The 12331-nt window shown below is 37.0% G+C and overlaps 2 protein-coding genes across 4 annotated transcripts in view; one reads left to right on the forward strand and one right to left on the reverse strand.

Moving 5' to 3' along the window:
* The first annotated feature begins 3528 nt into the window (after nt 1-3528).
* GlcAT-I (Glucuronyltransferase I) lies at nt 3529-6207 on the forward strand. The gene is made up of 4 exons (XM_014351325.2): nt 3529-3920; nt 4325-4869; nt 4948-5244; nt 5518-6207. Exons 1-4 carry the CDS (start codon nt 3740-3742, stop codon nt 5614-5616), a joined length of 1122 nt encoding a protein of 373 aa, XP_014206811.1. The 5' UTR covers nt 3529-3739; the 3' UTR covers nt 5617-6207.
* A 1819-nt stretch (nt 6208-8026) lies between these two features.
* Fas2 (neural cell adhesion molecule fasciclin 2) overlaps nt 8027-12331 on the reverse strand; it is a 65157-nt gene continuing 60852 nt past the window's right edge. For 2 of the 3 annotated variants that reach the window (XM_089592232.1, XM_014351322.2), the window contains 3 exons: nt 11221-11358; nt 11026-11092; nt 8027-8449 (listed from right to left, as the gene is read on the reverse strand). In XM_089592232.1, the coding sequence (XP_089448358.1) occupies nt 8308-8449; nt 11026-11092; nt 11221-11358 (347 nt within the window). In that variant the 3' untranslated portion in view covers nt 8027-8307. Of the gene's footprint in view, nt 8450-10320; nt 10447-11025; nt 11093-11220; nt 11359-12331 lie in introns of all 3 variants that reach the window. The other variant, XM_089592231.1, reaches the window with a different exon arrangement.

Consider the following 12331-nt stretch of genomic DNA (forward strand, 5'->3'; position numbering starts at 1 on the left):
ATATCTAATACCTTTACCAATGATCACTGATTATTCGAGATTTGATTGGAAAATGGTTCCATCTTTCGAGAGACGAGCAAACTTTTTCTACACAGACGTTTTATCGATTGTCAGTAAAAGAGCGCTCTTTCCCTCTCTCTCTCTGATGGTGATACTTTATTTTTTATTTGAAACATATAATTATAAATGGGTAGACCCGTATCGACTTCAATTTCCTGGTGACGATGAAAAGTGGAATGGAGCCAAAAATGTGATTGAAACGAGGTACCTACTTAACAACAGATCAAAAAAATAAACATTTTCATCGATTCTGCCAATAGCGAGCAGTAACAACTGTATGAAAGGGAACACGATCCAATACGCAGTATGAATGAGTAAATCCACAAAAATATCACTGTTCCGTAATTTTCATGAAAAAATTATCGTATATATGAATATGATTTTAATGCATTAAAAATAAAAGAAAGGTGTATCGCCTCGACTGTATCTCGTGTTTACGATTTTTTCCACATTCTTGATGACATTGCAAACGAAATTCAATTGAGCCCCGTCCCGAAGGGTGTGCCTCAAAAAAATGTCCATCAAAAGATGACGTACGAATTTATGGCATTTTTTGTGGATTTACTCAAGTAGGTACAGGTGAAAAAATAAAAGCTATTTTTAGTCTTATCGCGCTTACCTTATCGCCAAACCTCCACTCGAGAGCCGATCCACATGATTAACCTACTTGAAAATGAGATGTGATCTTGGTTGTACACAGACCATGTATAGTTTAGTTCCAGGAAATGATAAGGGAATGTCTTGCGAGTGCTGAAAAAAAACAACATGTGTTTATTATAATGAATATGTGTTTGTAAACTTGTTATCTTAAAGAAAAACATTTTACATAGAAAATCTCGTAGTCTTTCGAATACTCTGTACATAATTTGAAAATTACCAGGTTGTACTAAAAAAAACTACGTGGTTTTCTTCAATAAAGTTGTTTTACGCGACACGTCGCAAGAACAACGATACCTCAACTGCGGCAAGTAGGTGTACACAGTTTGCAGGGCAATCATACTCTATACTTATCCTAAAAATATTAAATTTCTAAATGCATCATTTATGGTTGAATACGCAAAAAAGCTACGTTGACGCAATTTTTCTTTGGTATATATTACTGGAAAGAAACTTGCCCGCCTATCGGTACCAGGATAACCAGAAGTGCCATTTTTATGTCCGACAATTATTCGTGAAATCGTTCAATCGCGACTGTTTTTGATTTTATCCGTCCACCAAAACTCGATAAACGAAATAAAAAAGAAGAAAGAAAGGCTATTATGCTCTTGTCGCTCACGTCTACTTCAATTCTGATACGTTGACGCCAAACAGTGTAATAAAGGGTGCGTCTATTCGAGCTTTAATCAAAAGTACAGCTTAACGATTGTCTTACATTTTTCACTGATCAACCAATTTTCTTTTCAGATTAAAAGTTAAATTTGGACACGTGAAATGGGTGTATAGCCCGTAATAATACATTATCAATTGCATTGAGCTCGTCATTCGATACTATACATTTTCAAAAACTTTTATGATTAGCCGTGTAAAATCTCCTCTTAATAAAGTCTGAAAATTTAACATCACCCAGCAACCTATGCAAGTATTCTTTCATAATTTTTTTTATCCCCATCATCATCCTTAATGCTATATCCTTAAAGAAGCTTTTTTTTTTTTTCATTTTAGCTCCGGATGACAGCAGCTTTTTCAAACCGACCTTATCATATCGTCCGGACGTCCACATCCGCGAGATTCGTGTGCTGGCGACCTGCATCGCCGCCGTGTACGTAACTACTGTACAATTAATTATTCATAACAGTGTTCCATTCGCCTTTTCTACTTTTGCAGGTCACTCTCTTCCTCGATCGACACGCTAACCCATTTTTTCCTTTTTTTTTTTTAAGGCCGCACCTTCATATCGATCACGTAATCCGCGTTATCATATACATACGGAATAACTGATGCACCTTTAATCACATTTCGCTCCATGTCAGCATAGAAATAATAAATAACGTGTGTCACAAATACTATTGTTATTGTTGTTGCTGTTATTATTACCATCATTATTTTTATGTACAAAGACGCCTACATGAAATGTATGCATATACGCTTCACGATTCTTTGAGACCCACCAATTTCCGTTTCGATCTTGATCAATATGGATTGAATTTATTTCCAATGGGCTCTCGAAAAGTTAATAGCTGTACAAATGTATAATGCACCCAGTGTACTTAAGTAGGGCACTCGTAATGATTTGTTTGCAATTGGTGTGTACACGTGTATGTGTGCACTGTTCATTCGTTTCATTATTTTATACCGATTGATCTTCAATTATGGGCTTTATTTTTCAAAGGAAGGATACAGCGTGAGTCACACACGCTATTGCATTTTTTACGATTTCAGTAACCAGAAATTCACAAAAGAACAGTATCTTAATGAACTTGTATACGTGCATGTTCGACACCCCCCGCGCGGATACACTTATTTACTTTTAACGAGCGCAACCGTAAAGCGTGTGGAATACACTAAACATTCGAGATTAAGTATATATAATACAGGTGTGTATATAATATATGTATCAGTGAAACATGCACGTTGACAAGCGGTAATTAACAAACTGTTTTTTTCCTTCCTTTCCTCTTGTAAGTTAAACGCTTTAGTGTAACGTATTGTATATACGTACCTATGCGTGTATCTACTTTTCAGCGGGTTTGTATATGTTTAGTTAACAAAGTACCTACTCAAGTGATTATTAGCACATTCACGTAACATTGGTGACATTATGATACATTGATAGTTTTTCACACGGTGTTTTTTAAAAATTTTTACAACAAAGTTTCTTTAAACTTTTTTCATACGCGTGTACTCTTAGGAAAGTTACTAAGAACATGTTATACACTGCACGTGCAACGGAGTACTAAATTGTATTAACGCTAATATAAAATTTTGCAACGAAGAAAATAAAAATTCACCATTAAAAAAAATTCGTCGTTGGGTCTCTGTAACGTATACAGATTTGCGGTAGAATTGATGCAATACAAATATTGTTAAAATTATCTTGCTGCTAAGAGTCAATGACAGTTACAGTTAGCATTTTGAAAGCTATTAGAATGGTGACTGGTGAGCTAAAAGTATAACACAAGAAAATAAATTACGCGACACCGATGACACGCTTCTCGCATATTATCTGATGATGCGAATCAATAATATTTAATTACTCCACAATATAATATATAGAGGGCGGATCCTTGGTGCAAGTTTTACCCCCGTACAAGTGCTGGATATACGAAGAGAATTTACCCCGTCGGATTTTAAACGGCTGAAAATAAACTAGTATATACGTGCAAGACCGAGGTAGGATTCAAAAATCGAAGCGGGGCTTCTATGGCATGTATACTACGTAATTCTATAGCGCCGCGCGATGCCCCGATATAGCGCCTCCGGCGTAGGAAATAGCTATACGTTTACGTGCCACACATGCAAATTCATATGCAGCGATGTGAGTCGCAAGTTGCAATTGTGAGGAGAGGAGCTCAAACGGTGCATTGCCGCATAGGCGTAACGCGAGAGTTAGTCTAGGGCGCGGGTGGTGGCGTAAGCACGTCGTCGCCGAGGCAAACAGGAGCATGTCAACATTGTCAATAAGCTACTGCAACTCGTCAACGCAGCAGCAGCAGCGTGAACGATAGCGGAACGACGAGGTATGGTGTTCAGTGGCGTGCGAGCTGACGCCGAGGTCACTCTGCTGGGCACAGACTCCGGTCAACATCACAGCATGATATACAAGACCGGGCGATCTTGCTTCAGGGCACTCTATCTCTTGTGCCTCAGCAGGACGATACTCGTCCTTGGCTTCCTCTTTGTTTTCTGGCAGAGTTACACTAGTTAGTATACACACTTCTTCATATTCTCATGCAATTGTGCATAAATGTACATATTTCATAACTCATTGATCTTCTGAACTTTTGCTCTTTACCTAGTCAAAATTCAAATTTACCAAACAACGGTATTGGTTTTGGAGCACAAATTATTTCAATACCAACTTTGTTGTTTGATAAATACATATTATACCTACTTGCAAAAGTACTTCTTTCATTTCTCTATTTCAATATTACAAGCTACTCAATTACTACTATTAATATTATTTTTTTATTTTTAAATAAAATTCATGGATTCGTTTGCCATCTTTGTAATTACTTAATTAAAATTTACACCAATTAGAACAGTAAGGATAAACATTTACAAACAATTTTCACACATTTGAGTGCTATTACTTTTACTTTTTTAGATTTCAAGGCCCAGGAAGAATTGTGTCGTATGACAAAAGAATCTCTGGAAGCAATAAGGGCAGCTTCGATAGCTTGTAAAAATATACATGAACCAGTGCATGTACCCGTTCCTACCAGTGCCAGAATATGCGATGCTGTCTTAGAGTACACCAAAATAGGAAATGCACCAAGCGACTATCCAACCATTTACGCAATAACACCAACTTTTGCGAGACCTGTACAAAAAGCTGAACTCACCAGGTTATCCCAAACATTTTTGCTTGCGCCAAATTTTCATTGGATCGTTGTAGAGGACTCTCCAAACAAAACTCCACTGGTGACAAATTTCCTTGCTCAGAGCGGTCTTACTTATACTCACCTTCACGCGCCTACGCCATCAAATTACAAGCTTGGTAAAAATGATCCGAATTGGAAGCAGCCAAGGGGAGTAGAACAGCGAAATGCAGCTCTCAGGTGGATCAGGGCTAATCTTAATGAGAGCCACAATGGTGTTGTGTACTTTGCGGATGACGATAATACGTACTCTCGTCATCTATTCCAAGAGGTAAGGTGAATTTTCCAATGATGGGCTACTTAATGATTTACTATTTATTTAACTTTAAAGTAATGATCGATTTTGCAGATAATGAAAGTAAAAAGAGTTGGTGTTTGGCCAGTTGGTCTTGTTGGTGGTCTAATGGTTGAAAGGCCCATTTGTGATAAAGTTACAACCAAAGTGACAGGTTTCAATGCAGCATGGAAACCCGACAGACCGTTTCCCATTGACATGGCTGGTTTTGCAATTAATGTAAAAGTAATTCTAGAGAAAAAAGATGCTGAATTCACATATGATACTCAAAGTGGCCTTCAAGAAAGCAAGATCCTTCAGCAAGTGACAACCAGGAAGGAATTGGAGGGCTTGGCTGATGGTTGTACAAAGGTAAGGATTTTATTTTAACTAATGGCTTTCTATACTTATTTTGGTGCGTTTTGTGTTTAAATTATGTACCAGTAGAGAAAACCTACAAGTATTTTATTACCTACCTATTGTCAATAAGGTAGATTTCTTGTATTTTCTTACCACTTGAGTCGTAAAAAACTTTTATCATAAATTGATGAAAATTTCGCTAACTTCATGCACATAAACATTTTCTCTACTTATTTCCTTTAATTTAATAATTTTGTATTATTTATTATAATTCTTTGCTTACAGGTGTATGTCTGGCATACGCGAACGAGCACTCCCGCGCTCAATGCTGAAAAGAATTTAAAGAAAATGGGAAAATCCTCTAATGCAGGAATTGAAGTGTGATATTCCGTCCAGATGATTGAGCGATGGAATTAATAAGCACACATGCGGAATCGAGCGTTTACGTCTTCGAGACTTGCCATATCAAATCTAGTAGATTACACGCAGTGCCAGTGGTACTTTTAATCTTCTTCCCAAAGCACGTTCGCCAAAATAAAAACACGCTTCTTCGAGACTCGTGCCGCTTTCGTGTCGATGTTTTGGACAAAAAGATGAGCATGGGTGCTGATTGACGATCACTTTTATAGAGAAATAAAAAATACACGCAAGTATTTCTTGAATAGACTGATGACTAATGATACCGAGCGAGAATTGTGTAATTAAAGTGCCACCCTGAACCGCACAGGGTAAATGATTTTAGGACTTGAATCTCGAATTAAGGATAGGTGTGAGAATGTAACGCTTTACCCCTCGTACGCTGATATTTCGACAAAACTTGTGTGTGATATCGTGATGGTATGTATTACATGAGAAGAAAGTGCGACAGGTTCGCACTTCTTATTATCAGTTCTGCATACTGATGTTCCACTTATTTGTGTGTAAAGCTTTGTTTTGTCTATTCTATTTAATAAAATTTCAATGGAATGATAGTATCAAAAAAAAAAAAGCTGATTCACTTTTTCACAATATATTTTTTAATCTTTATTGAAACCCATTTGTCATTGTGGTGTACAGAAAAAGCATACATAAAAAATATGCCCTAATTCTAATCCTTGGCTTACAGCTAAAGGTTTTTGAAAAACCGGAAGATGCGATTCTTAATACTTTTTGTGGAAAGCAACATCTTTGTTTTTCTTTTGTTCGGTTGGGTCGGCTTTTTTGTACAGTCAAACTTTTATTACTTTTGTTCCGCCAATAGCTGTGTGAACGTCATTCTCGTTCATATTTTTTTTTTATTTTTTCTTTTACTTTCCAGTTCAGTTGAAACGTGAAAATACTGAAAGTGTGGAAACAATACGTTCTTAAAATTAATTTACATGCTTAGGATTAGCTTTTCAATTTTCAACTGATTTTGTGTATTATGAATTTAGAGCAAATCAACATTTTAAGTAAGTAAGTACTATATTTCTTATAATCGTGGAAAAACTCTTCCTTTTAAATATTTTTTTTTTATCGTGTAAAAAAGCTACGCTTGCAGAGAGAATGTCATTCAGTCATTCTTTGCGCAAATACATGACTATTCGCTCGAGACTACATTCTAGGTCTCATTGTTCCTGTCGAATATTTCTTTCTTAAGACTAAGGAATAACGTTTACAAGCATTTACAAAAAACTTATCACAAGATAACCAAATACTCATAAACAAAGCTGTTTAAAAAAAAGATCAACGATGATACTTATACAAGTTGATCTTTCATCCAAAAGAGCTTTGTAATTTATTTTTTTTTTTTTTGCAAAAAGCATTCTTATCCTCGTAGATACTCAGTGATACTTTCGGTCGAATATTTTCGGGAATTTTCAATTAGCAAAGTTTACTCGCCAATAACGAAACCACCACTGATAAGGTTACAGATAAAACACACACACATCTGCGCATCAGATTTACAATACGCGCATTTTTTTTTTTTTTTTTTTTTTTTTTTTTAAGTACAAATATTATCTTAAAAGGTGAAACGAACGAACGGCATACAAGCAACAGTTATATTTATCGCAAAAAGGCGAGTATGTGTCAATTGGCCATAGTGTTTCGTCAAAGTCGAACACTACATACACACATTGAACAGTAACATTAATTTTCATGTCATGGAAATTTCAAAGGGTAAAAAAAAATTTTTTTTTCTTTAAATCCAAGATTCGATTGTCGCGTTGAGTTATGTATATCGTATTAAACTTTCAAAAACGTAGGTACGGGCTTGCTGTTACATTGATGATACAGAAAGTACATAAATACACATAGAGAGGAATCAGTCTTTGATGATGAAATAATTGAATGAACGGGTGTAAAAGATTTAATTTGTCAATTCGATTTGAACACAGTTTGAGCGCGGCGCGAAACGAAGCATAACACATAAGAGGACGTCGTTCGTGGATGCACGTCAACCGATTTTTGCCGATGTTTTTTACGATCGGTTCGAAAAAAAAGAACTTGTATCAGCTCAAAAACTGTGTATACTAGCGGCGATCTGTTTTTGTCCCGCGTGGCAAATTATCCTCGAAAATATGGGACTAAAGTATATATATATATATAAATGCGCTCGATATAATATCCAAGAGAAAACGTATTTACACAAAGGTTAATCAAGTATCATGACAATTACGACGTAAATGATGAGCCGACGTACTAGATTGCAGCTGCGTTGGGTGGGATCTCTGTTTCACGGGCGCACCGCAACATACCGTCGAACGAATCTGCGCGCTTCCACAATCCTCTCTCTCACTTTCTTTGTTTGTTATTTTATTATTGTTATTTTTATTTATTTTTTTTTTTCGTTCGAATCGCACAATTAAATAACCTTAAGCGTTTGAACTCAAGTGTACCCCTTTGTTTTCGATACATATATTGTCATCGTTCAAGAGACACGCAGTCTGCAGCGGGCGACCCACCAAGTAAGCCCCTTCGACGCCATCCATAATTTTTTTTCTTTTTTTTTTTTTTGTTCACGTCAGTCGAGGTTTGTTGCAGGTCGCGCCGCAGCGCTTAAAGACTCGTTCCCGGAGAAAGAGAGATTTACAATCTAGTACGCCGGAAAAATATCTAGACGGCCGAGTCCTTGCCGTTGAAGCCGGTCTTCGATATTGACCTCTTGCCGTCGAACGTGACCGAGGTCTCGTGTCGCACCCCCGAGTCGATTATCGGTGTGATCTTCTTTTCCTCCTTCAGCGGCTCCTTCTCGTCTCTGTTGGCAGCCGGGGAGGGTTGGGAAAAGAAAAAGTAAGCGGTTGTTCAATCATTTCGGCAATCACACCTACATCTTTTGGTGAGCTATGTGTTCTAATATCATGTGTTTTGCATTATTATTATTTATTACTTTTTTTTTTTTTTTTTTTTTTTTTCTCTTTATCCAAAGCACTAAACACTGACAACGCTGCGCATGCCAATACTGCTGTCATCGATTTTACTCTAATACGTTACGCACAAAACTAGTTTTCCTTATTTTTTTCCAACAAACATTTACTGAATATAAGCAACGATTTGGCATACATGTGCTCGTGAAGTGATGAAGATACTCAGATTCAGTAAATATTCGTCCAAATATACTGTGACAAGAAAATGACACTAAAAAGCTATGGAGTTAACTAAATCGAAAGCAATGACTAAGTGTGTACGGACACGTACAGGAGTGAGCAAAGTCGTTTTGTAAATTGTCACGTGTGATAGAAAATACATTTTTTAATGCATTTTACTTTTTGTAAAAATAATTGCATTGCAAAAGTATTATGCTCACTCCTGTAGGCGCACAATGTGTAGTTAAAGACGTGCAAGCACGACGACGAAATGATGCATATTCCGATATAAATGTGACCAATCGGTGATGAAAGCAACGCGGAAACAAATCTTGTGCCATCGGAGGTTTATACGTTATTGAGTGATGTGCGATACCTTTCCGCGATCTTAGCAAAAACACCACTTGTATAATATGTACCGTTTTACGCACACCCAAACCGATTTGCGTGTACCGATTACTGAAACTAAAATGTGATCTTTTGACAAAACGTACGCGAGTAGACTCAGAAATACTAAAATATTATACAAAATACAGTGAGAGAAAAAAATAATAAAAATTTAGAGAAATTCCAGCAAAAATTACCATTTCGCACAGTAAATCGAATGCACCTGGCAAAAAAGGAAAAAGTTATTTTTAACAGTAAAAATTATGGTTAGAATAGTAAAAATTACTATGCGGAGAAGTAATAATTTATTAAACGATCCTTTTAAGATTTACTGTTCCAGCATGGTAATTTTTGCTGGAATTTCTCTATAATTTTCATAATTTTTTCTCTCAGTGTATACGAGTTAAAAAATATGAAGGATGGAGTAAAAATCAACGCAATCTCAAAGAAAAAAAATCTAATAAAGACATAATTGTGAGAGTAGATTACGAGTGCCGAAGAGAAGAAGCCGGGATGAGCGAGTACAGCCGTTTGAGCTTCAAGAGCACCACGCACGGTTTTTCTCTACGAGTAAGTACGTGCGTGTATGGTGACGCGGGATAAGCGTCCCTCTCACGAGTAATATAACGCATTAGGGACAGAGTTGAGAACGAAAAAAAAGCACGAGGAAGAAGCAAAAGAAAAAAAGTAAAAGCCAAGAAGAAAAAAAGTGGTTGGCGGGGGCTTTTCTGCGCGATAAAAGGATGTTCGGAGACAAGGGTGAGAAAGTATATAACCGGAAAAAAAAATCCGAGCCACATGCTGATTCTTTTTCGAGGCTTTTTTTTATTTTTATTTCCCTTAGCTGTTCAACGTGACGTAACTCGGCCGTTAAGGAGAGAGCAATTAATGTGTACATGTGTAGCGGACAACAAAAACACGTTCAAAGACGTATACTCAAAAATACGAAAATGATAAACAAAAAAAACGAACGAACGGCATGCCAATACAAAAATAAAGGGGAAAAAAAAAAAATTAACAACAACGTCGAATTTGGCACTGCTTCATGCTTCTTTGAGTTGTTGAAAATGATAAAATTTCAAAATCTCCGGATAGTTTGTTTATTTTTATCTAATAAACCGTGAGCTAGCTTTGCTTTTTTGTTTTTTTCTCTTACATGGGAGTATGCTTGACCAGTGTAATGGTACATTTTCCACTACCCGAGTCTTGAATGGCCGTCACCCCGGCGACGTTGGCCATTTTTTGGTCGCAATATGGCAATGGGAACCGCCAACCGTAAAGACTATATGCACGGTGAGAAAACAGAATGTGTCAGTTACTTTTGTACAATTTGAACTTTTTCATTTGCGTATATCTTTCAAAAATTTTATTTCCCATTTTTACCTACTCAATTGTCATTTTTTTTCTTTTTTTTTTTTTTACATTTTCAGCAAAAACAAGGAATGGCGAAAAATAATTTTTGAAAAATATTGGCTATTTGGTGTTGTTATGATAAAATTCAATGCGCATGTGTTTTGTATGTATACAATACATATAAAAGAGCAAATGAGAAAACGATAAAAATGCATAGTTTATGAATGAGGCTACGAGAACGCGTTTGGAGCAAAGAAAATTTGATGACACGACAGCGCCAAATTTGCCAAAGCATCATTATCTTATAATTATACATATGTGTGTGTGTGTGTATATGTCGAGTCAAAACGACGAGTTTTTTTTGTCTGCCAAGTACACATATATATATACTGCATACTATGCAAGTATGATGCGTGTCTAATTGTGGCATAACTATATGTATGAAAGTTTTCATCATGAATCTTCTAAGTTATGTCGACGAGAATGTAAAAATAAAATTCACCCGTACCTTCCCAGTCTGTCGTCCTCGTCCGCAGGCTTCCTTCGCGATCGTTCGCACACGTAGTAAATAATACCTGAAAACAAGAATCGATTACAATCATTGACGCATCAAAGAATAATCGATACGTATGAAATGGTTTCAACAAAGAAAGGCCGATGAAAAAAAAAAAATAAATAAATAAATAGGAGAAGAGGTACATGCCTGACTTGTTGGTGCAGCAGAGAATGGCATCCGTGATTAACATGATGATGATAAGAGCCGCGATGACTATACCAATTATGGCCGCGCTCGAGATCATCGAACCCTGGTGTCGAAGGACAGACGCGTTGCTCGTGTTACCTGAAAGGAGAAAAAGAAAAAAAAAAAAGAAAAAAATCCACCAGTTAATGCATTTTCAAGTAAAAACGTTTGCTCGCTGGGCGGCGATATATAGTGTTAGTGCAGAAGCTGAAAAAAGAAACGTAAGTAGTACAATCGGAACGATGCTTGGTGATGAGATGTGGCTATTATAAACTGCGCCATTGTGTCCTGCTTCGTTGAAGAGTAAAAACATGGGAAGAACGGATGAAAAAAAATTTTTACGTGTCTATCTGTCGATCGCAGATAATCAGTTTCATGGAACGAACAATTGATGCGATGGATTATAGCGTTATGGTGTATGTCATATGGGACCCGCACGAAATTTTCATTAGTCGGAAGGACTCGTTGGTCGCCCCTTTCAAGCTCGAGCGATCACAAAAACGTACTGGTACACAAGAGAAAAAAAAAAAAATAATAATGTATACAGCGCACGACGCATCACCAAACACATGAAAAGTCATCGACAGACAAAGATTCGTATTAAAAAAAAAAGTACGAAAATTATAAACAAGCACCTGTTAATCGTGAAAAAGCAGGTTTGGGGAATGTTCCTTATATCTACGGATGCAGCGTGTATTCTATGAATCCCCGCAGCTTTGATCGTTTTTTTTTTTTGTTAATCGCGAGAGAAATCTCGAAAGAGGCCCGATGCACTCTGATGGATTAATGAGCGAATGAGAGACAACGAGTGTTAGTCGCAGACGGGGTGCATTGTACCTGCAGCTTGAAAGCAGTTCAGCAGAGAGCGAGTGAGCGGGGGGGGGGGGAGATGCAGCTGGCGATAAAAACACGTCAAACTTTTTTTTTCTCATGTTTTTTGTCACGGCGGGTGCGCGTCACCAGCAAGGGAAAAAAAAGGGAGCAAAAGACGCAGTTGAAGTAAACAGCGTGAAAGAGTGAAAACTCGCGTTGCTGTACTACGGGTGTAACAAGCGCAGGAAAAAAAGAGTAA

The sequence above is a fragment of the Copidosoma floridanum genome, unplaced genomic scaffold (genome assembly GCF_036245765.1).
Source record: "Copidosoma floridanum isolate Cflo_tuat_1 unplaced genomic scaffold, Cflo_Japanese_pri ptg000014l, whole genome shotgun sequence".
NCBI lineage: Eukaryota > Metazoa > Arthropoda > Insecta > Hymenoptera > Encyrtidae > Copidosoma > Copidosoma floridanum.

Coding starts and splice junctions, on each gene's coding strand:
- GlcAT-I (XM_014351325.2), top strand. CDS start 3,740: ATGGTGTTCAGTGGCGTGCGAGCTGACGCCGAGGTCACTCTGCTGGGC. Junction 4,870..4,947: donor CTCGTCATCTATTCCAAGAG/GTAAGGTGAATT, acceptor TCGATTTTGCAG/ATAATGAAAGTAAAAAGAGT. Junction 5,245..5,517: donor TGGCTGATGGTTGTACAAAG/GTAAGGATTTTA, acceptor CTTTGCTTACAG/GTGTATGTCTGGCATACGCG.